The sequence below is a fragment of the Babylonia areolata genome, chromosome 26, assembly GCF_041734735.1.
Source record: "Babylonia areolata isolate BAREFJ2019XMU chromosome 26, ASM4173473v1, whole genome shotgun sequence".
Classification (NCBI taxonomy): Eukaryota; Metazoa; Mollusca; class Gastropoda; order Neogastropoda; family Buccinidae; genus Babylonia; species Babylonia areolata.
In genome coordinates, this window is record NC_134901.1 from 17665317 (window position 1) to 17689458 (window position 24142).

The 24142-nt window shown below is 39.1% G+C and overlaps 2 protein-coding genes across 11 annotated transcripts in view; one reads left to right on the forward strand and one right to left on the reverse strand.

Moving 5' to 3' along the window:
- Nucleotides 1–1931: 1931 nt before the first annotated feature.
- On the reverse strand, nucleotides 1932–23061 carry LOC143300763 (solute carrier family 35 member C2-like). Of its 3 annotated transcripts, none has more exons than XM_076614687.1 (10): nucleotides 22943–23061; nucleotides 19357–19593; nucleotides 18176–18326; nucleotides 15617–15680; nucleotides 14349–14421; nucleotides 12278–12446; nucleotides 11816–11899; nucleotides 10696–10871; nucleotides 6894–7017; nucleotides 1932–6318 (listed from the first exon to the last, which is right to left on the reverse strand). In XM_076614687.1, the coding sequence occupies exons 2-10, from the start codon at nucleotides 19552–19554 to the stop codon at nucleotides 6167–6169; spliced, it is 1191 nt and encodes a 396-aa protein (XP_076470802.1). In that variant the 5' UTR covers nucleotides 19555–19593; nucleotides 22943–23061; the 3' UTR covers nucleotides 1932–6166. The 3 variants fall into 3 exon arrangements, with proteins under 3 accessions (XP_076470802.1, XP_076470800.1, XP_076470801.1); XM_076614685.1 differs by lacking the exon at nucleotides 22943–23061 and adding an exon at nucleotides 20751–20793; XM_076614686.1 differs by lacking the exon at nucleotides 22943–23061 and adding an exon at nucleotides 20702–20743.
- LOC143300762 (F-actin-uncapping protein LRRC16A-like) overlaps nucleotides 23004–24142 on the forward strand; it is a 97754-nt gene continuing 96615 nt past the window's right edge. For all 8 annotated transcript variants that reach the window (XM_076614676.1, XM_076614681.1, XM_076614678.1 and 5 more), the window contains exon 1: nucleotides 23004–23143. In XM_076614676.1, coding sequence (XP_076470791.1) covers nucleotides 23107–23143 — 37 coding nt within the window. In that variant the 5' untranslated portion in view covers nucleotides 23004–23106. The remainder of the gene's footprint in view (nucleotides 23144–24142) is intronic.

Sequence of the window (24142 nt, forward strand, 5' to 3'; positions counted from 1 at the left end):
CAAAACACACACACACACACACACACAACACAACACAACACAACACACACACAACACACACACACACACACACACACACAAAGGAAGAGAGAGAGCCGAAACATATGTTATTACACAAGACTGTTTACACAAGTGGCAAAACAAAAGAGAAGGAGAACATACAGAGCAGCAGGTGGTTGGTGATGACACGTTCATAATATGTCTAGCGATGATGACGTGTTACAGGTTTCTGCCGTAAGACTAGTACCAAAACATATGTGTATGATGACTGCTCCTCTCAAAAACAGTCACTGGCATAGCATCAAAACACCCACTGACCAAATATTCTGCCACTTTAATTCATGTGTAAAGACAGACTCCTTGCGCATGTTTTTAAGCTATAACAATGGAAAGATTCTTATACCTGTGTTTTGAGCCCAGAGTTCATCTTCACGTGGCAGATGACAAACTGTATGGGGAACTATATCCCAACATGAAACGGAAGTAAACATATCAAATAACCAACACACCATCCACTGCAGTAATGAAAATCATATACTTTATACGAAAAGGAACTAGCTAAGCCTTATTACAATACTTTAATTGTTATCAGATAAAAAAATAAAAAATAAAAAAAAAAGCTTCGCATCTGTATTCTGAAATTGTCTGAAAAATAGAAAGTGGATGCTTCATGGGAAAAAAACGTATTTGAAAAAATACAGAAAACAGATGACACAAAGCTAAATGGCTAGAATTACGCATAGTACACAGAAATCGATAGTAGTTACTGGGATTTCTGTATGGAGTATTAAAAAAAAGTGCAACATGTACAAACATAAGAATAGTTGAAAATAGGGTATCATTTGGCATTACTGAAAACATGTGTGTATGAATTCAGTGTTTGACTTATTAATTCTTTTTGCAAAAACGTGTATTTACATGTACAAAAATGAATTGATTAAATTTTAGAAAAGCATCCGAAATCAACCTTATTTTGTTTCATGGTATAAAATTGAAGAATATAACACAAGGATGGCATGGAAAATAGATTACTTTAAAACAAAATGGCTACCCTATCAGACTTTGATTGATGACACTAGAATTGTCACAACAAATTATTAAAGTTAATCAAAAGATTGATCACAATTACAATCTGACAAAAAAAAAGTCAAATGCATTGATGGTTTTCTGTATGGATGAAATATTCACCTGACGTTTGCTAATGTTTTTGTAGGCTATTTTTGTTATCCATGATTATAGTAGTGATGATTATCATCATCATTATTAGTATTTTTACCATTATCATTATTAATATTCTTTTGTCTGTTAAGTTAAAGCCTCTCCCCCTATCTACTTACATCAGGTATCAAAATTATGAAATGCTTATCTTTTATTATCATCTATTCAGTTTATATTCACGTCTATGTGCCCAATGCATTATTAAGAAATGTCATCAAAAGTGTTTTAAAAAAAATATGGGGAACTGCTCACAGCATTATCCATACAGGTGATGACATCATTTTGCTAAGTTTCCCATCCATCCGGTCCGGTCCCGGAATGTTCCACACGTCAGGATGGTCAGTACTCTGTGTTGTTCTCTGTGGGAGTGTCTGAAGGAGCGTCAGATCTGAAAGTAGGTTTCTTTGCATTTTGTAATTGTTGATAGTGTTGGTTTCAGTTTTAGTTTCTCAAGAAGGTGTAACTGTGTTCAGACAAATCCATATACGCTGCACATCTGCTAGACAGATGCCCGACTAGCAGCTTAACTCAACGCGCTAGTCAGACCTCGAGTGCATGCATGTGTACCTATCATACTGGATTTCTTCTGCAAAAAATTTTGCCAGAGGACAGCGCATGTTGCCATGTTTGTTTTTTTTGTTGTTTGTTTGTTTGTTTTTTAGTGTGCCAAGTGCTTATTGCACATGGGACCTCGGTTTATCGTTTCATCCAAATGACCAGAAGCTCAGTTTGATTTTCGAGTGATGTTGCTGTAGTCATTGTTGCTTTATTAGTTCTTTTGCTTGGTTGGTTGTTTCTCAGTTGTTTGATTGGCTGGTGTAAGGGGGAGAGAGAGAGAGAGAGAATGACTCACAAAGTGAGCTGAACATCCAGATGCCAATAAAGACACTGAGAGAAAACAGCACTGGCCACTCTCAACAAAAGCACCAGAAATGTTTCAGTAATGCTTTCAATTAACAATACAACACAGCCAAGAAAACTTTCAGTAAAAGTTATCTTCATCAGACCATAAAGCAACAACAAAAACACAGAGAAATACCCTTCCCCACCACCACCACCCAGTCCCACACATGCACTCACACACCACACACTCTCTCTCTCACACACACAAACACACACAAATTTTTCAGCAATTGTGATCCTGCAGTTGGTAGGAAGTCCATGTGTACATTTTCTTTTCTTTTCAATGTGCACACACAACTTTACACAATTTGTTCTCTTTTAACTGTTGTGAAAGAGGTGGACAACTTTCTTCTATGTCAGCTTAAAAATCGGAGTTATCAGAGTTAAATATTTGATCTTTGGAAAAGAATATTATTGCTTGGACCCAACATCGACAGCATGGAACACAGGGTAGCTAACCTACTTTGGGAGGTTATCGGCCATAGCTACTTTGGTTTTCTCCGCATAGGCAGGGTCTGCACTGGTGGGTCACGGTTAAGTATGTGTAATTAAAAGAATATTATTGCTTGGACCTAACATCGACAGCATGGAACACAGGGTAGCTAACCTACTTCGGGAGGTTATCGGCCATAGCTACTTTGGTTTTCTCCGCATAGGCGGGGTCTGCACTGGTGGGTTACAGTTAAGTATGTCTAATTAAAAGAATATTATTTCTTGGACCTAACACTGACAGCATGGAACAAATTACTGACGGAAAGTACCTTTCTTTCCAAATGATATTAAATACAAAGAAGAAATGTTTATCCTCCAGTAAAAGGCATTGAAAAGATGAGTTCCTGCTCGTACACTTGATATGCACTTGCATGTATCCTAATTTCTACTCTATCTGTGTTTGTGTGTGATTTTCGATTTATGTTCGTATCTTGTTACGTACTATCCCCCCCAATATTCCTTGTGACCCCAGTACACTTGGTAATAAAGATATATTCTATTTTATTTTATTCTATTCTACTCCCTGTTTGGCCTGTTCACTTACTGTATCAAACTGGTGAAAGTAATAGCGCATTTACTCCATTGGCCAAATTTTGTGGCTTACACTGCATGAAGACTGACCCCAGACTTGAATCTTGTTTTATTTCATTGTCAGAGGAAAGATATTTCTATCCAACATAATTCACTTAATTCCAGCTCCTTTAAAGTAACATTTATATTTTTGTATCATATTTTTTTGCAAGGCAATATCTGCTTTGTGTTTTAAAGACACTGCAAGTAGAACTGTTAACTTACTTGTGTGCATGCACATGCACACATTCAAGGAAATCATGTAACACACACACACATGCTCCACATGCACACACACACACTCACACATGTTGGTAAAATCCAAACTGTTCCAACAAATTTTCAACACCACACACACACTCTCTTTCTCTCTGTCTTTAAAAAAAAACAAAAAACACACACACACAAAAAACCTGAACACATACATGGATGACAACAGATAAATACGCAAAAAACACAATATCATTTCAAAAAAACCTATGCAAAGACAGAAAGCAAATGTACAACCTCAATATCACAATGTGATGTGACAAAATGCAGAAAAAACAATCTCCCAAATAACTCATATCCAAAACACATACATTTTCCCAAAAAAATAAGAATGTGTCATGGATAAAAGTGATTACACTCATACACTTGACACAACCCAAAACATTTTATGTGATGCAGTGTAATGAATACAACCATTAAGAAACGAGCACAGAGCAAAGTTTTACTTCTGTTACAAATAAATTATCATTAAATAGCTATCTGACTGAAAACATCCCAGTATATCAGATAGTAGCATTCAGTTCGAGAATTGCTATTTTTACTTCATCCATGCATTGCGAGTGGAAGAAGTGAAAAACCAAAGGCACCTTTGCACTCTCTCTCTCTCTCTCTCACACACACAAAGGTACTTTTGCGCACTCACACACACACGCACGCAGAGGCTAAAGTCATGTCAGAAGAGATATACTGTACACTGCAACATTTTGTATCATTTATGTTGTATGGGGCAGTGGAGGAGAAGTAGAAGCAGACTTCAAAGAAACAAATAGCAGATGACAAAAATGGAATGCAAGGAGGGATCTTGAGAGTGTCCTGCCCCCCTTCCCTTCAGGGTTCACTCCACATACATCACACACACATGTATACACATATATGGGAGTTTCTCTTCAATACACCAGCAAGGAAGGAAAGGCAGGAAAAGCAGTCACACAAAAACACACAATACCAATATATATGTGCTGTCCAATGCTTGCTCCTGTTCTCTTGCTGCATATTTTTTCAGTATCAAAATTATTTTGGAATTAGGAATCGGAAGCTATTTTCAAATGGTCCCTCTTAAAGGTTATGAAACAAGGAGAAAGAATACTTATGACAGGTGTTATACATAAATAAATAAATAATGCTGGGTGTGGAGGGAGAAGGAGAGAGGCAAATTGATGCCGAACATGACAAGACAGTCCATGCTGAACTAAAATGGGCAGGACCATTCAGGGGTCTTTTTTTTTGGACGGGGGGGGACAGAATGCTCGCAAAATTTCCATTGCAAAGATGTCGGAACTCTGGCAAAAAGATCTGGGCCTCCACTCATGGAAAAAAAAAAACACCTTTACTTTCATCCACTCATGCCACTGACTTTGCCGGTGGAGGGAAAAGCAATGCAGCTTGGTACTGAGGCCATCATCAACGATGCTGCATGCCTGTGTATTTCTTGGGGGATAAACACACATACACAAACATGTACACGTGCACACAAACACACACACACAATGCAAGTTCAACTGGCTGAATTGTAAAGTTTCACTGGTATCAGAAATCACAAGCATGTTTTGCACTTGACGCTCTCAGATTTCAAACTGCATACATACAGCCAACCAAAACACATAATTCATAAATATTTCTCTGGCCCACTTTGAAATGCTGAACTAAATGGAATGTATGAAAGATGAACCAAGTGTCTAGAGAAACTGATGATAAAAACCTACCCCAGACACAAACATGTCATCTGGGGGGTGTACTTGTCATGCTAACTTCTGATCACTTGTTCCATCTATTGACTAGAAGAAACCACAGTCCCTGACAGGTGTAACTGATCTGTAATTAACAACAATTTCTCCACAGGGTACCAGTCTGACAGGCACACTTGAGTTGTGACTGACAACAAACACACTTCTTGACAAACTACAAATCGAGCACTGAGCAAAGAGAAAACTGCTTTGTCAGAACCTGAACCCACTTGTGCCCTTTATAAAGTACAACAATGCTTGTGAGCATCGGTCCTGCTGTAGATCCTTGGTCTGGTAGATACAGCATCCATGTAGGAAGCAAAGAGATTTCCTGGTCACAGGTTTGAACACATACAGGCTTGTCTCTTCACCATCCACCACACTGGTGTGGGTGATAGTCTTTTGGATGAGGTCATAAACTGAGGCCCAATGTACAACATGCACTTAGTACAAGTAAAAGAACCAAAAGGGTTGTCTGACAAAATGTTATTAACAAAACAAAAGAAACAACAAAACCTCAATAGGTAAACAAAACCATATTATTCTAAACTGAACAATACTTTTTTAGTGGCATTCCAGATAAATTTGTTTTACCTCCCTCTCTCACCCTATTTTCCTCTCTTGCTTTGCTACATCCTTCTCTCTCTCTCTCTCTCACACACATCTTATCACACACATATATGCATGGATACACACTGATAACAAAAGCATGATTTGTATCAAGGCATGCCTGAGCATCTTGGTTAATTGACTGTCATTAACAACCTTCACTCTTTGGTTGTATTAGGTTGTTTGTTTTTACTTCACATTTGAAAGATCGAAAAACATTTTGAAATTCATTTTAAATCACTGTTTTATCACATCAAGCATACTGTTTTGTCAAACCTGTCTCCCACATCAAATGATGCACTCCTGAATTGGTCACTATACACTTCAGTTTGTGCACTGAAATGAACACTTCAGAAGCACGCTGCAGTCATGCTATGTTGCTATCTGTCACGATCAATATTGAATATGTCTTCTTCATCTTCGTCCTCTTCTGGATCGGTTGTCCTGGGGTCACCATTCCTGGTCAACATCTCCATTTTTTCTTCAGGGCGATTCAAGGACCTCACCATTTCATCCTCTCTGTCATAGCGCGCTGAAAACAAACGACGTGTAATGCAGATAGACTATGGAAAATTACATTTCCTCCATTTGATTTAAATATACCATACCATAAAACTAACTTCATTTTAAAAAAAAACACCACTATTCAATATGGGGTGTGTTTCTTAACTCATTGTGTCCAAGGGAGAAAAATTTACAACACATGTTTGTGATGAGGATAAATATATAGTCACACAACATTAAATACTTAACTTGGTCATACAGTACAGTCACAACACAACAATTTCCATTCGTTTCGGAGATACACTAAACTGCACCATTCATTTTGGAGATACATTAAACTACATAAGTCTCAATCTTTCAGTCCGCAAGGTAAAACTCTGCTAGTGTCTATTATTTGAATTTCCTTTCAAGGTTGGAAAAATATTTCAAAATTTTTAAAGCGGATGCTGTTAACCCTAAATATTCATGTTTTGTAGTGACCTTTGATGTCCACCATGATTCTTTGCAAACTTAAATAAATACCAGCACTCTATCAACATTCAACTGTTATTTTGTTTTGTAACAACCTTTAATAATGACCACTGTTACCACCTGGATACCTACCATACACAGCCTTCAGGATGATGTGCAGAGCAATACCGGCAAGACACACCACCAGTCCAATGGCATTAATGAAATTGATTTTGTCCCCATTGATGTACACAGCTAAATACAGCACACACAGCTCCTGTAGTGAGAACAAACATCCTTTGGTCAGTCCTAGCTATGCAGTCATTAAAAGCAATTAAAAAAAAAAGATCAGAAATACTTACATATAATGCTTCATAACACTTCTATTTCTCTCGTGTAAAACAACAAGATATAGATCTGCATATGCTTCATTGTGCATATCTGTTTGGCTGTCTGCTAAAAAAAAAAAAAGAAAAAAAATAACCAACAAGAAAAGCATCACTGATGCCTCTGTTATGCAGCAATACTGGTAACTTTTTGCAAACATATCTTCTTCTTCGTTCGTGGGTTGCAACTCCCACGTTCACTTGCATGTACACAAGTGGGCTTTTATGTGTATGACTGTGTTTTACCCACCTCACCATGTAAGCAGCCATACACCGTTTTCTGGAGTGTGCATGCTGGGTATGTTCTTGTTTCCATAACCCACCGAAGCCTGTCATGGATTACAGGATCTTTAACATGCATATTTGATCTTCTGCTTGCATATACACATGGAGGAGGTCAGGCACAAGCAGGTCTGCTTAAATGTTTATCTGAGAGATCGGAAAAATCTCCACCCTTTACCTACCAGGCGCTGTTACCAAGATTTAAACCTGGGACCCTCAGACTGAAAGTCCAATGCTTTAACCCCTCGGCTATTGCACCCATTGCAAACATATCAAATCACAGACAGATGGGCTTCAGGTAGAACAACACCTGCCTGGTACACCTGGGGGTCACCTGACCCAACACTCAAGTCACACAAACGTCTCACTGTTCAAGCCAGTTGATGCAACATTATGCATGAAGCTTTATTCATTAAGCTGTGAAATGTCTTTCCTGTTTAAATCAGACCTGAAAAGCCTTCACTTTAAAAAATAAAAAAAAAAGCTTGTAACACACACACAAAAGCTTGTAACACACCAGCTCACAACGCTCAAATATAAATGAACAATAAATAAAAATACATACACAATGATGTTTGCAAATTTTTAAAAATGTTGATAAATGATTTCAAAACAAAAGGTAAATTAATTTGTCTACATCTATATATCTATCTAGTATCTATCTATATGTATCTACAGGGGTACAAGCAGAGAGACCTACTCCAGCCTGAAATTTTTTTTCTGCTCAGACCGAAGCTTGAAATTAGCCTGACATTTTTTTTCTGCCCAGACTGAAGCCTGAAAATTTTTTTCTGCCCAGAACAAAGCCTGAAAATACTATGTGGGCTTAACAAAACAGAATCAATTCCAGTATTATTCACTGTGTGTGTACATGTACGTGTGTATGTGCACACGCATTTGTGTGTGTATGCCCATGTAAGTGTGTGGATGGTGTGTGCATGTGTGTGTGTGCACACTTGTGTGTACAGGTATTTGTGCGAACGTCTGTGTACGTACTATGATGTAAGCAATGGTAGAATGTGTGTGCACATCTATGTGTTTGTGTGTCTGTGCACGTATGGTGTCTGTCAAAGCGCAAGCGCGCGTGTGTGTGCGCGATAAAAAAACAACGGCAATTGTGAAATGAATCGATGTCCAAATGATAGAGGCCACACATGTGTTTGTACAAAACATAACACTACATGCCGGTAAAGCAGATCTATGGAACATCAGCTATAGATCCCTGATCTAAAACGTATACTTACTGCAGCTATAAAGTGCAGCTGCATCATCGACTGGTGTAATCACAGCAATAGGCCAAAAAAAGTATTGACGTGAAATGCCAGGAAAGTTTTTTTCAGTGACGAATTCTTCAGCTTCAGTGACGAATATGTGTATCGCTTCTTGGCATTTGCTCTGTGTGTGTGTGTGTGTGTGTGTGTGTTAGGTTTTGCAGTCAGCAAAATCTTAGTTTTTCTTTACTCGGCGGAAGTGAGGTAGTTTGGGGGGTTGAATCGTAGAAACTTCGGACGAATCATAGTATTTGGCAGGTCGATGTCCACTGAGAGACACGCAGCGCTTTGAACATCAGTAATTATTTCATGCAAGTAATGCAAATGAATCTTTTGCACTTTGGCTATAATTCCCAGATCTAAATAACACACACTAACACTGTAGCCATGAAGGGCATTGTCACATTTTTGCTGACGTAATTTCAGAAACAAAGTTTTTGTCACAATTGCTACACAGTGATTGTTGGGAAAAGTGACAATGTTTGCAGCCCCAGGGTTGAGGCAGTGATGGCGCGTGCATGTGTGCGTTCTGTGTGTGTGAGCACGCCCATGCCTGCAAGCATGTAACTGATTTTGTGCGTGCATGCATGCACATAAGTGTGTGTGTATGCACGCGTGTGAGTGTCGTGTGCACGTCAGTGTATGTTCCATGTGAGTGAGTGTACATCTGTATATGTTCATGTGTATGAGTCCGATGGTAAAATGGGTGTGGGTGTGTGCACGCGTGTGCGTGTGTAAGTGTGTGCATGTGTGCATTTTTTCTACCCTACAGTTATAACAGTCATACATAGGTTTAAGCGTGAACAGCATGCATGGTGTTTATGCACACAAACACACACAAGGCTTAGGCCGTAGGCATGAACTTATCAATTCTATTTATGTCCATGGGCTGTAGGTATGCTCCTGAACACAGAAGTAAATCGTGTTTTGCTGGTGTCTTTTAATTTCTTTTTTTTCCAAAAGCGCACTCTTAATTTCTCTATTTGATCAGCTGAAAACAACATATTTCACTCTCAGATCTAATCTACGTACAATCTTTGGCATCAGGGTTCGTTCACAGAACAGACGAGAAATGGGCCCTTTATCATCGAGATGAATATGTGAAGAACGTGACAGTAATCGCCCCCCCCCCCCCCCTCCTCCACCCCATTTCGTCTTGAGATACAGCGCAGTAGCGTCACAACAGCCGTTGTCAGCATAATCACATTTTAATTTTATACTCCCCATCCCCATTTTTTTCTCTCTCCGGATTTGCGCAAATCTCATGAAAAGCATATAAGGCTTTTCAAAAGGTGTTGCCAATAAACAATTGCAAAACAACCTGTTTTTCTGTTTTCTTTTACGTGTGTTCGTGCACACACGTGCTCCACTGTAGGAGCTGGATTTTTTTGTGTGTGTTTTTTTTTTTCCAGGCATGCGGAAGTGCGGTATCAAGTGCGACCGTTAGTAATAAATTTCCCCGAGAAAGGTTGGATTGTCAGGTCTGGGACTCAGTAGTCTTGTAATTTTTCGTCAAAAAGACTTTATTAATATAATGCTGTCACATATATGTCTGGAGAATGCACTTTTCATTGCCAGAGAGGAAGGCAATGCGGTTATCTCCCATAGTTTTAAAGACATCGATGCACGCACAATAAACAACACACTGGGTTTGACAGATCTGAATTTGAGTTTTTCTCTGACATTTCTTTTTAGTTCAAGTTTTATCAAATACAAAATGACACCACTGAAGATAAACCTGACAAAAAAAATCAAAAAGAGCGACCAGGCTACACAAATTTATGCATGCCAGAAACTACCAAAACAAAATTTCTCCATGCCGGAAACTTCCAAAATAATATATCTCCATGCCGGAAACTACCCAAAGTCAAGATGATCTGTGCTGCATTTCCGGCATATGCCAGACGACTTGCACCCCTATATCTATATATCTATCTCTCCCCCTCTCTTTCTTTCTCTCTCTCTCTCTCTCTCTCTCTATATATATATATATATACACAGTGGCAGAACACACACCTTAAAAATGCCGGCTATGGACAGGGTGAGACTGGAGGTGGTGCAGACCAGCAGAAACTCGCTGAACTCCAGGAAAAAAGCCAGCACAGCCCCAGCCAACACCAGCCCCATGGTCTGGGCCAGCAACTGTAGGTCACTGAAGCGGAACACCAGGTCTGTGGAGATCAGCTTCATCCCTGCCATCACACAACACACACACACACAGTTTCAGTTTCTCAAGAAGGCGTCACTTCATGTGGACAAATCTACCTACACGCTGCACCACATCTGCTGTGCATATGCCTGACCAGTGAGTTACATAACCCAACACACTTAGTCAGGCCTTGAGTGCATGAATATATATTCCTGTACATATCAGTGGATTTCTTCTGCACACACACACACAAGCACAACTGAAACTTTGTGTTGCAAAGACTAACATTGTGTGTAAACACATAAATGAGTCAAAAAGAAGGGAAAGAATAAATTCAAAAAACAATAAAACAGTTCCACAACTCCATGAAAAGATGTGTCAACCAGAAGAGTAAAGGTTTGTTGTTGTTTTTATTCCATGACAGGTCTAGAAAGGAACAGAACCTCACCAGCTTCACAATCTGAAGGACAGTGTTGAGGTTTTCGGTTTTCTGAACAGCAGAAATCAAGCAAGCAGACCCCAGCAGTCCTGACAGGGGGTGGTATTTTGGAACTCTGACCCAAACTGTTCAGACAGTCAGTCATATCGGATATGACCATCAGAACAATAGAGGAGGCAACTACTGTTCCAACTATCTGGCCTAGAATTTGATTACAGTGGAGAGGGTCTTGCCCAAGTTACAACTCCACTCTCATGGCCAAGAGGGCTTTAAAACAGTCAGCACTGGGGAAGGTCTCCAAAGGCTAACCAGCCCCCCGAATACTGCAGCACTAGGAGTCAGTGCAGTCCTGCCTCCTACCTTGAGAGTCGTCGATAGTCTTTCACAAAAGACTAAGCTGTAAATGAATTCCCACTGCAGTGGAGAAACCTTCGCTGTTGGTCCAACTGTACACTTATGCCAGTCTCTGATATAAGCCGAGCCAGGTGATCCAGCTGACCAAAAGCACCAAGAACACAAAGGAATGAGCAGTGAGAGGAGGCTCTCACCTTCAGCTGCCGCTGCCAGAGGCAAAAGGGCCAGCATCATCCAGGGCTGAATGTGGTACATCATGTCCAGAGGGTTGTGCAGACCTGCACACACGTATACATATATGTTTAAAAAAATGGTTATTTTTAGACAAACTCTGGTCTGTAAAGTGATCCCATTATGAAAATAAATAACAATTTAAATGAAAACAAATTAATGAACTTTTCAAAAAAAGAAAAGAAAAGAAATTATATCAAAAACAAGCAACAACCAAAAAAATCCTTCCTTTCAACACAAGAAAACAAAACAAAATAAATCCTTCCAAAACAAGAAAAGAAACAAACCAACCAAAAAAAAGATTTTTGCGGGGGAAAGCAAACATACATACACACACACATGCTCATCAATCATTCATATAAAAGTTGGGGTATCTTTTTTTTCAAGAAATAAAAGAATCACCGAACACCACTACCACCGCTGACCGATTTCATTTTTCTGCAGGACGGTCTGGGCAAGCGTCCAGCGCAGACCCGACAGCAAGGAAGCTGTCATGACCATGACAAAGCCCTCCAGGTTGAACTGGGTGGACTGGTAGGTGAACATGAAGAGACCCACCGCGATGAACAGCACCACAAACACCTGGCTGAACCGCTGAAACACACACACCCAGTCACAACTGTATCGTGGTCTTCACATCATCTTCTTCGTTCATGACCTGCAACTCCCATGTTCACTTGTATGTACACGAGTGGGCTTTTACGTGTATGACCGTTTTTACCCCACTTTCTAGGCAGCCATACTCCGTTTTCGGGGGTGTGCATGCTGGGAAGGTTCTTGATTCCATAACCCACCAAACGCTGATATGGATTACAGGAACTTTAACGTGTGTGTATTTGATCTTTTGCTTGCATATACACATGAATGGGGTTCAGGCACAAGGAGCGAAATCGGAAAAATCTCTACCCTTTACCCACCAGGCACCGTTACCGCGATCCGGGACCCTCAGATTGAAAGTCCAACGCTTTAACCACTTGGCTAAACTTGGCAAAACAGTGGGAATACGCATTTAGATGTTTGTGTGTTGTTAGGTGGTGTTTTTTTTATTATGGCAAAATATTATTAGAAATAAAATATATAAAAAATTCCTAATCATACTGTTTCAGTCATATTGTTTTTTAGTGGCAAAAGCACCAGGCCAACCAAAATAATAAAAAGTTAATGAATTAAATCATCTTTGGAATTCTCTCCCTTCTCATGCCCGGCACTCTGTATACCTTTCTCTAACTTCACCTCACCTTGCACATTAATTTTAACCTCAAAATCCACAAACTTCAGCACAGCTATAAGTTTTTATTTTGGGGTTTTCTTTTTTTTTTTCAGCTATATTACTTTAAAAGGTTATTTGCAATGTTCCTGTAAATGTAAAGCTGTTCAAACCGTCTGTGTATGTTGAGACTGTATACATAGACTGAATGCACCTTGAACACCAGGTAATCCATAAATAGATATCATTCTCAATATGTTTGCCAGTCATTCATTTCAGTAAACCAACCAATAAATGAAGAAGGGATTATTTCAATCAAGTTCCTTACACAAATTTAAACAGAAAAGAAACCATGTCAAAGTAATATTTTCTTCCAGGACATGACTTTAATTCTGGTTATATATCTTTCAGAAGAAATTACTGCTGCCTTATTTCTCTTACTGAGGATTCCAACTTTCTGCTCTTTTTCATCCAGTCTTCTTCAACATTTTTTTTTTTTTTAAATTTTTTTTTTATTAGTGACTCTGTATTATGTCACCAATGGTAACTGTTCATTCTTGAACAACTCTATGCCAAAGCTAGACACCAATGCAAAGAACAGACCACACTGGCAAATCCCATCATTTCATGGGCACTTTTTTCCGAAAACATTTTCCCCTCCCAAATGACATGCATACACAACAAAGCATATCCATATCTGACAATGTCTCTGAAATTTCCTGATTACACATCAGCTGTATATTTCTCAAGCCTGGGTAAGATTATACATACATACATATATATATATAGATATGTGTGTGTGTGTGTGTGTGTGTGTGACAACCAAAAATTGCTTATCATCGTATCTTCACTGTCATTACAAAAAACAGAAAGTGCTAATTCTGTGGCTCTTATTCGAGAGAACAGAAAATGGAATAGCAAAAGACATAAAGCACCTTCAGTTTTGGAAGGTATATAAATTGCCATTATTATCATTATCATCAAAACTTGATCTTCCATTTACTTTTTTTTCCTTTCTTTTTTTAAAAGAAGAGACATCAGACTAAAGAAACATTAGACTAATCAGAAAATTTACAGACATAGAAAAATAAACACTAAGTTCAAGTTCCAAAGCTGCAAATGACAAATTATATATATGTACAACATAACCCAGTATACTCACAAAGACACGATGATGGAAGTCAAAACTCCAGTTGGAGAGACCACACACACACACACACACAAGTGCTTCATTCTGCCTTTCCAAATAAGCATTATTAATGGTAAAAAGAAAAACTATTGAAACTTACACATTTCTCCAAACGGAACAGCAGAGCAAAGCCCATAATAAAGATGACCGCAGAGGATTTAGACATGGTGTACCTGTCGTAACACAGAGCAGTATGTAAGCCAACAAATACTGGTAACCATGAAAACTGGCATGCATGAGAGAGAAAGACCGACAGCGAGAGTGGCCTGTGGGGTCAATGGTTCAGTTCTCTACAGCACATTGTGGATAAGCTGGGATAACTGTTCCTGATCTCCCAGATCAATATAAATAATGCAAACCTGTCCAGATTTTATTTCCCTTCGTGTGTACAGATGTGAAACAAACATTTGTAGAGAACAATCTATGTTAGTTATCGTAACACGAATAGTAGGCAAGGTACAATATCCCTGACAATGAAGCGTGTAACACAAATAGTAGGCAAGGTACAATATCCCTGACAATGAAGCATGTAACACAAATAGTAAGCAAGGTACAATATCCCTGACAATGAAGCGTGATTGCCTATATGACAGATTTTAAAATGGCCATACATGTATGTCAGCTCACTTTTCCAAATGAGTCAGCATAGAAGCTACAAGTACAACCAAGAAAAACAGAAAGAGAACATAACCAGATTTTTTTGTTCCTTGGTTCCTCAATATTAAAACACTGACATCCCCGAAAACGGAGTATGGCTGCCTACATGGTGGGGTAAAAACGGTCATACACGTAAAAGCCCACTCGTATGCATATGAGTGAACGTGGGAGTTGCAGCCCACGAACGCAGAAGAAGAAGAAGAAGAAAAAAAACCCACTGACATCAGCAACCTAAGTTCTCCTCCATCCCAAGTTTGTCTGTCTTTCCTCTTTTTCTATGTCATAAAAAAAAAGCAGTCCATAATTTCAACGAAATAAAGGGAGATAGCTACTGAACCAGTTTTGTTTTACATGGGGAGGGGTGACATGGTGTGGCATGCAAACATACTTGTCTTTTTTCACTATTCTTCCTTTCTATCCATTCATGAAATGTTAAAGAACAGTTTTACAAATACTGTATAGAAATAACAACCATGAATTTGTTCAAAGAAAATTCATCTTTAAAAAGTCCAGTCCCCTGTTGGCTAATATAGCAGGTGATGAGGTAAAAAAAAAAATTTTTTTTTAAACCATCTTATAGGTTCAATACAACATCAGCATATAAAATAGTCCCTCGCTTAATCTGAAGACAGACATTACTGACCCATAGCCATAGGTATAATCACATATGAACCATTTGTATTGCTGTACAACATAACCCAGTATACTCACAAAGACACGGTGATGAAGTCAAAACTCCAGTTGGAGAGACCAATATCTAGGGAGCTAACAATGCCTGTAAAATAACAAAACAGTTCCATCTTCACTATCTTAGCCAGTCACTCAAGCTTATCTATCTCTCTCTCTCTCTCTCTCTATATATATATATATATATGTGTGTCTGTGTATGTGTGTGTGTGGAGTGATGGCCTAGAGGTAACGCATCCGCATAGGAAGTGAGACAATCTGAGCGCGCTGGTTCGAATCACGGCTCAGCCGCCAATATTTTCTCCCCCTCCACTAGACCTTGAGTGGTTGTCTGGATGCTAGTCATTCGGATGAGACAATAAACCGAGGTCCCGTGTGCAGTATGCACTTTGCGCACGTAAAAGAACCCATGTCAACAAAAGGGTTCTTCCTGGCAAAATTCTGCAGAAAATCCACTTCGATAGGAAAAACAAATAAAACAGCACGCAGGAAACAATACAAAAAAAAGGGTGGTGCTGTAGCGTAGCGATGCCCAAATTTCACACAGAGAAATCTGTTGTGATAAAAAGAAATACAAAATATATATACAGTAATAACGTTAAGTGCTTCACTGAAAAACAAGGGTGACCGATAAATGCTAAGTGTAATGCTATATATACTCTGACACATATACATCAATACTGAAATGCACACATATATATTCATGCTTAAACAAGTAAGATGGCAGAGAGAGATCGGGGAACTGAAGAAAGGAAGCAGATGGTCTGACAAAGATTCTTGCATTCACTGAAAAGCAAAATGGTCTGACAAAGATTCTTGCATTAACTGAAAAACAAAATGGTCTAACAAAGGTTCTTTCATTAACTGAAAAACAAAATGGTCTGACAAAGATTCTTGCATTAACTGAAAAACAAAATGGTCTGACAAAGATTGCTTTATTAACTGAAAAACAAAGTCCAGACTGCAAACACTTTGAAGAACATACAAAAAGAAATTTAGACAGGATACACTTCATTCAGCACAGATAAAGGAATAGAAACTTATAAAGCATTTCAAATGAATAATAAAGCAAACCATCTTTTAAATAATCTTCAGACATTCTGGAAAGGAATATGTTTGAAAAATGGCAAGCAACAAGGAGTCTGTATTAAAATTACCCTGACAGACTGATAAGAACACTTCAGGGTTTTTTTTAATACCAATACAGAAGGTATTCATAACAATATAGCAAATCCAAATGATCCATTGTTAAGACATACATAGATAAGACAGTCCACTTTCAGAGGAAGGAGTTATTATAATTATAATAACTTTAAGTGTGAGGAAGTTAAAATCCAGGAAGGCCTATGGGCCTGTGGACACACTGGCAGAAATGCTCAAATCAATTTGGACTTGGGTGACAGGTTTTCTCACAAATACTTTAATGCCAGCTTTATAAATGGATTCGTTTTGGATGCTTCCTGAACTTAAGCCATTATGGACAACCACCATCATAGTACTTATTCACAAGAAAGGGTGCAGGGATATCATGGACAACTACAGGGTGGAGTGATGGCCTAGAGGTAACGCGTCCGCCTAAGAAGCGAGAGAATCTCAGCGCGCTGGTTCGAATCACGGCTCAGCCGCCGATATTTTCTCCCCCTCCACTAGACCTGGAGTGGTGGTCTGGACGCTAGTCATTCGGATGAGATGATAAACCAAAGTCCCGTGTGCAGAATGCACTTAGCACAAGTAAAAGAACCCACGGCAACAAAAGTGTTGTTCCTGGCAAAATTATGTGGAAAAGTCCACTTCGACTGGAAAAACAAATAAAACTGCACGCAGGAAAAAATACAAAAAAATGGGTGGCGCTGTAGTGTAGCGATGCGCTCTCCCAAGGGAGAGCAGCCCGAATTTCACACAGAGAAATCTGTTGTGATAAAAAGAAATACAAATACATGCATAACAAATACAAATACAAAATACTGTTGCTAAGTATTGTGGGCAAATGTCCTCAATATTAAACACAAGACTATTTCTGGCTCAAACTCAAAGACAACTTTTCAAAAAGATATTTGAAAGGCAAGCAGGTTTTAGGCATGGGTATTCAAATAGGTGGAAAACTGTATATATGACATTTGTCAAACAAAAATACTTAACCAAAAAAAGTAGAAAACTGTATTTGTGGCATGCAAAAAGAGGTGGGAAACTGTATACATGGCATTTGTCGACTTTAAAGCTTTTGATTCCATTCATCACAAAGTGTTAAACATCTTACATTCAACTAGAATATTGCTGTTGTTTGTTTTTTGTTGTTTTTGTTTTTTTTGTTTGTTTGTTTTTTTCTAATAAACTGAGAACCATAACTGAAAATGGAAATATGCAGTGATGGAATAAAACTTCCTAATCTACTCTCTGGCCCATAATTTCCCTTCCCAGATTCTTTCTCTAGCTCTCTGTACTTCTTTATTTCTTTGGCATATATATATATATATATATACATATACCAAAGTATAACATTCACAATCACCCCCCACCTTCACTCTCAAATACATGGCGACACAGAAATCATTCACACACACACACAGACACATACACACCTACCTGTGAGTGCAACTCTCTTGCAATACTCCCTCCAACCAAGTAAAACCCGACTTTCTCCAGACCGACATTCCAGAATCCAGCGAATCAGACCTGATGCCATGAACTTAAAGACTAGATGGCACATAGTCATTGACAGGGGAAGCTGGTATTCCTGTGAGGTTACCAAAACAAAACAGACACAGTTACACATCTCTTTGTAAATAATACATATAGCTCGTTCACACTTGACAAAGACTGAAAAAGTAATAACATGTTTCTTGTGTGTGCACATGCTGGGACTTGAGTGTGTGTCCATGCACACTTGTATATATGTGTATATATATATATATATATATATATATATATATATATATATATATATATATATGCATACACATATAAATGTTGCAGGCACATAATATATAAATGTGTCCATGCACAAAATATAAGTGTTCACAAAATAATGGATGGAGCTGCAATATGCCATGGAAATATGTTCTCCAGAAGCTCTGGCTATTTCAGGGACAGTAGATTCATTTGTTTATTCATTTATAGTCTGTTCATCTAAGATGATGATGATATTAGACTGGGGGACAGTTGAGAAATCGCATATTTGTAACAAACTACAGTGAATAATAACACACACCTAACAATAACATAATAAATAACATACACCTCCAGTATAGAGCTCTACTTACTTCACAATGCAAAAAACAATAATGCAACAAATGAACACGACACATATTTTCACACACACACACACACACAATGTATTATACCATGTGCATACAACATACACACAAACAAACTCAAACACATGTGCACACAAACCTGCATATTCTCACTCACACACATGTGCATAAAGTCACGCTAACCTAAATAAAAATACTTCCACTGAAAATAACCAAATGGCACAACAAACATGAATAGAGACATGTAATATAAACACTAATTACACAGAAATTGATAATATTGCAATCACCAGCAGGGTTTGGCATGGGCACAAGTCTTTGGTCAATGACCAATGAAAATTTCAGAAGACCAATATTGGCATATATGGCAAGTTGATTGACAAACTGATGAATGGTATTGTCGGTTATAACGTATACATTCCAAAGTTTACATTTGCATTTGAAATTAAGTTTGCAAAGAAAAGAAAGAGAAAAAAAAAGCCTGTTAATGCTTTGTCAACACATTCTTACATGAATGAAATGCTGGTTGTAGAAAGTGAGCATAATGGAGAAGAAGTAGTAGAATACAATCAGACATAGTGTCTTGACCACCGTCACAAAGTAGGAGAAGGAGCAGACCGACTTCTTCACTTCTTCCGCTTTGGGCTTGATGACACTCTTCAGCAAACGAAGGTCTCGCGGCTTCTTTTTCTTCTTCTGTCCAGTCATGGTTAAGCTTGGTTATGCTTGAAGCGATGGCAATAGGATCTGATCAGAATACGCACAGAAAAGAATAGCGTTGATCAACACAGAAGTGCATACAGAGAAAACTTTAGAAAGTAAAAACAAAAACAAAAAAGAAAAGAAAAAATTATAAAGTTTTCATAATAATGCAGATGCTTCACTGTCTTTCTCCTGTGTCTGAGGTCAAGGTTGCAGTCAATGTGGGATTTACAGCACACACACACAGATCTTTGCATCTAGTTCAGTAGCTAAAATGTAATTTACATTGTAATAGATGTATGCATGTACATGTTAGCTGAACACTGTGTTATGGTACGTAGTGGTATGCATTGCATCAACAGTTCACAATTTTAACTCAAAGTCAAATCCAGCAGCAAGACATTGGAGGATATCATAGGGTTCACTCATACATTGGTACATGTATACTACTAGTTGTTATAGGAAGCAAAGTACACTTGATTATTGAGTCTTTTTTGTCATGAACACTACAAATTTTCTTAACCCATCTTCCAGTCTTTCACACACACACACACACACATTAACAATACACAAACATATAAAACTGATAAATATTTTTTCTACATCATTCAGAGTTTATTGTTAGAATCATAGCGTTCAGTTCGTCTGTATGATTCCAGCTGTTAACAAACGTGTTGCTATTTGTTTACAAAAGTGACTTTCTACTGTTTGGATGATAAGTTTCTTTTTCTTTTAATCCAAGGAGACTGTCATGCTCTGTATGTGTCACAACTGTCAATGCCGAATGACAACATTTACTGGTTTTGTGTGCCACATGCTGAACGAACACAAACCTTCACATATTCTGCATTTTCTATCTAGACTAGATACAGCTTTTGTTTTTGTGTGGTCCGTGAAACCTCGCCAAGTTTTGTGGGAGTTAGGTGTTTTGAATGGGGAGGTTGGGATTCATTAAACGTAACTACTCATCTAGTGCAGATTTGTTTTGTCCTGTGGTCTGGTTGCGAGATCAAAATTGTAAACATGACGGAAAGATTCCGGTTTTTCAACAATGTTTTTACTGCAATCAAAGCGGTTAAAAATTCATCACTAAATGATGATTAAGATGGGAAAATTTTATATATCCAAAGATAACTGGTTTGGGTAATATTACCGACGGATAATCGGGCAATCACAAAACAACACTGGACAGTGAAGCTTACATTTTGATTTGACGCGTGGAACCTCCGCCACGGCTGCTGCTTCCTAAACTGTGTTTATGTGTACGGCGTGGGCGATTTGTTGCTGCACGATATAGTGTGTATAAAGTTCATGTCCTTATTCCATAAAAAAAAGAACACTTTAATTTTCTAAGCTACTACAATTCTCACTACAACGTATTCATTTGTTGCCAAAATAAAATACAGATGGAAAATAAATGCTCGAAGCCAAAGTATAACTAAATAAACAAAAGTCCGAGGCATCGCCGAGTGGAATGACAGCACTGGTGGTGTGTCCATCGAGATCGATGATGACCATCGTTGTCATCCAGCTGGGGGATGGGGGGAGGGTGGTGGTGGGGGGGAGGGAGGATGCTCATGAATCTATCTGTGAAGGCGCAGATGGCTGAATAGTCCAATCTGCGCACGAAATGTTCGCTGACAGTTGGGGCAGACAAAGACAGGCATATCACTGCCAGGGAGCTTGTTTGCCCGTGACTTTTTGGCCTACCTCTTCTGAACAGCTGCAGCAGTCCTGTTGGCCTCGCACAACTTGGCGCCTTTGTGCACAGCAGCGCGCCATTTGTCACGGTCCAATGCAGATTCCTCCCAGGAGTCAGGGTTGATATCAAACACTTTCAGAGAGACTTTCAGAGTATCTCTGAAGCGCTTCTTCTGACCTCCATGTGATCTCTTCCCTTGTTGCAGCTCGCCATAGAAGAGCCTTTTGGGCAGCCGATGGTCTGGCATGCGCACCACGTGTCCAGCCCAGCGAAGCTGCCGGGGACTGCATCAGGATGGTGAAGATGCTGGGAAGGGTGGCTTTTGCAAGCACCTCTGTGTCTGGGGTCCTGTCTTGCCACTTGATGTTCAGTAGCTTCCTGAGGCATGTTTTGTGGAAGTGGTTCAGCTTCTTGGCATGTCGTTGGTACACTGTCCAAGTTTCACAGGCGTACAGTAGTGTGGGGAGAACTACTGCTCTGTAGACCTTTAGCTTGGCCTCAAGACTAATGCCTCTTCTGTTCCAGACATTTGCACTGAGTCTACCAAAAGTTGTGCTTGCTCTTGCAATCCTGACGTTCACTTCATCGTCGATGGTCGCATTTCGTGACAGTGTGCTGCCAAGGTATGTGAACCGCTCCACCGCACTGAGTCTCTGACCGTTGACTGTGATGTTGGGCTCAACGTAGGGTTTCCCTGGGGCTGGCTGATGGAGAACTTCAGTTTTCCTCGTGCTGATGGTGAGGCCGAAGTTCCTGCTGGCAGTGGCAAACTTGTCGACGCTGAGTTGCATGTCAGCTTCAGATCCAGCGTTGAGGGCACAATCATCAGCAAACAAAAAGTCTCTGATGATGTCTGTCATGACCTTCGTTTTTGCTTGAAGCCTTCTGAGGTTAAACAGCTTGCCATCTGTTCGGTACTTTAGGCTGATTCCAACATCGCCATCTCTGAAGGCATCAGTAAGCATTGCAGAGAACATGAGGCTGAACAGCGTTGGAGCATTGTTGTCTTATTTATTTATTTATTTATTTATTTTATGTTCATCATTATTATTATTTATTAATTAATTTTAAAATCATTATTATTATTTATTTATTTTATTTTATTTATTTTTTCTCAAGGCCTGACAAAGCGCGTTGGGCTACGCTGCTGGTCAGGCATCTGCTTGGCAGATGTGGTGTAGCGTATATGGATTTGTCCGAACGCAGTGACGCCTCCTTGAGCTGCTGAAACTGAAACTCAGTTACCATACCAACAATCACTTTAAAGGAAAGGGGCCCACATTTTACTTCCCTTGGGTAGTGTAAAGTCATTATTGGAAGCGAACAGTATCTCCACTTACAGTTCTCATCGATTGGGAGTTTACTTCCCAAACTAACTTTTTCGTGTTCATTTTTTTCATATAATTTTCACGGATAAATTAGATTACAACCATTTTGAATGCACATCCTTCATGCCGTGGTGCGAATATGACAGTAGCAGACGACCACAGCAGACGACTCAGTAAAATCGAAACTTGATATGTTTGAGTTCAGTTGTTTGAACCAGTTAAACATTTGTTTATAATTAATCCCATGACAGTCAAAGCGCTATTACATAATCATATTCCCCCCCCTTAATTAGATTGAGTTTGGTTATTCATATCAAACTAGACAGAGCACGAAAAACTGTTTTGTTTTACGGTCAAGGTCAACCTAAAACGCGGAAGAGAACTCCATGAACGTGACGTCACTTTTCAACATGGCTGATTGGTGAGGGCGACTCCCAATAAAACAGTTACGTCGGGCTATCAACTTATCACCGGAGTTTGAGGGAGGCTGGCTAGCAACCTCACACCTGTAACAGTGCGATAAGAAGGATGGCTGCCATGAGCAATATTCCTAGGGATATTCAAGGTAAGAGAAGCAATCGGCTGTGTAAACCGCACGGAGCTCTTGAATGGGGAATACTATTGGTAGTCTGAGGGTCGGTCTGACAACCACCTGCTAATTCGGTTACGGTAGTCGCAAGCACTGCTGAATTCAGGAAAGAAAGGGGACTCTGACTGCACCCATTAGAACCGGGAAGTATTTACCCAGAATTAAGAATTTTTTCAAGTGATTTTCCTTCCCTTCCACTCCCCATTCATGTTTGCAAAGAAAAGCACGAAATGCTGCACAGACATACGTCATGCGAAATGAATGCGAGTCCACGAAAATAAAACTTAACTGGACATAATTGTAAATTAAACAGTAAAACAAGGAGAGAGAGGGAGAGAGAGAGTTTTTTCTTTTATTGAAGTGTTCCAATGTAAAGCGTTCTGAACACCTCCCTTTTCCCTCCCCTCCTACCTACCCCGCCCCTTTGTTTACCAACATTGTTAAATGAAACCAAGCCACAATGTATTGGGCGTCAGTAATTTCATCCGATAACAATTATTTGGTACTAGCCAGAACATAATGATGCACAACTTGCCAGTTGGTGTTTTGAATTTTTGTTTTATTTTTGTTTAACATAATTTAATGTTTTTTTTCTCTCTTTTTGTTGAAAGGAAAACAGAAGTTAAGACAGACACAACTGCATGAAGTGACCTAGGGTACATACATATATTTTGTACTGCATACATACAATTTAAGTGTTTCAGTGGACTGATTAAGCCAGATTAAGGACTTTTTGGTTAAGAAGAGAAAAAGTCGACTAGTTTGACTTTTCATTTTGTTAAATGCTGTGTTTGAGTTAAAAAACAAAACAAAAAAAACCCAAACCACCTTACATAGTATATGTATAGTTGTGTGCAGAGAAAAATATGCACAGATATAGACAGATACAGTTATACACACACACTGTAAACACTGGCCAGACACACACACACACACACACACACACACACACACACACACACACACACACAGAGT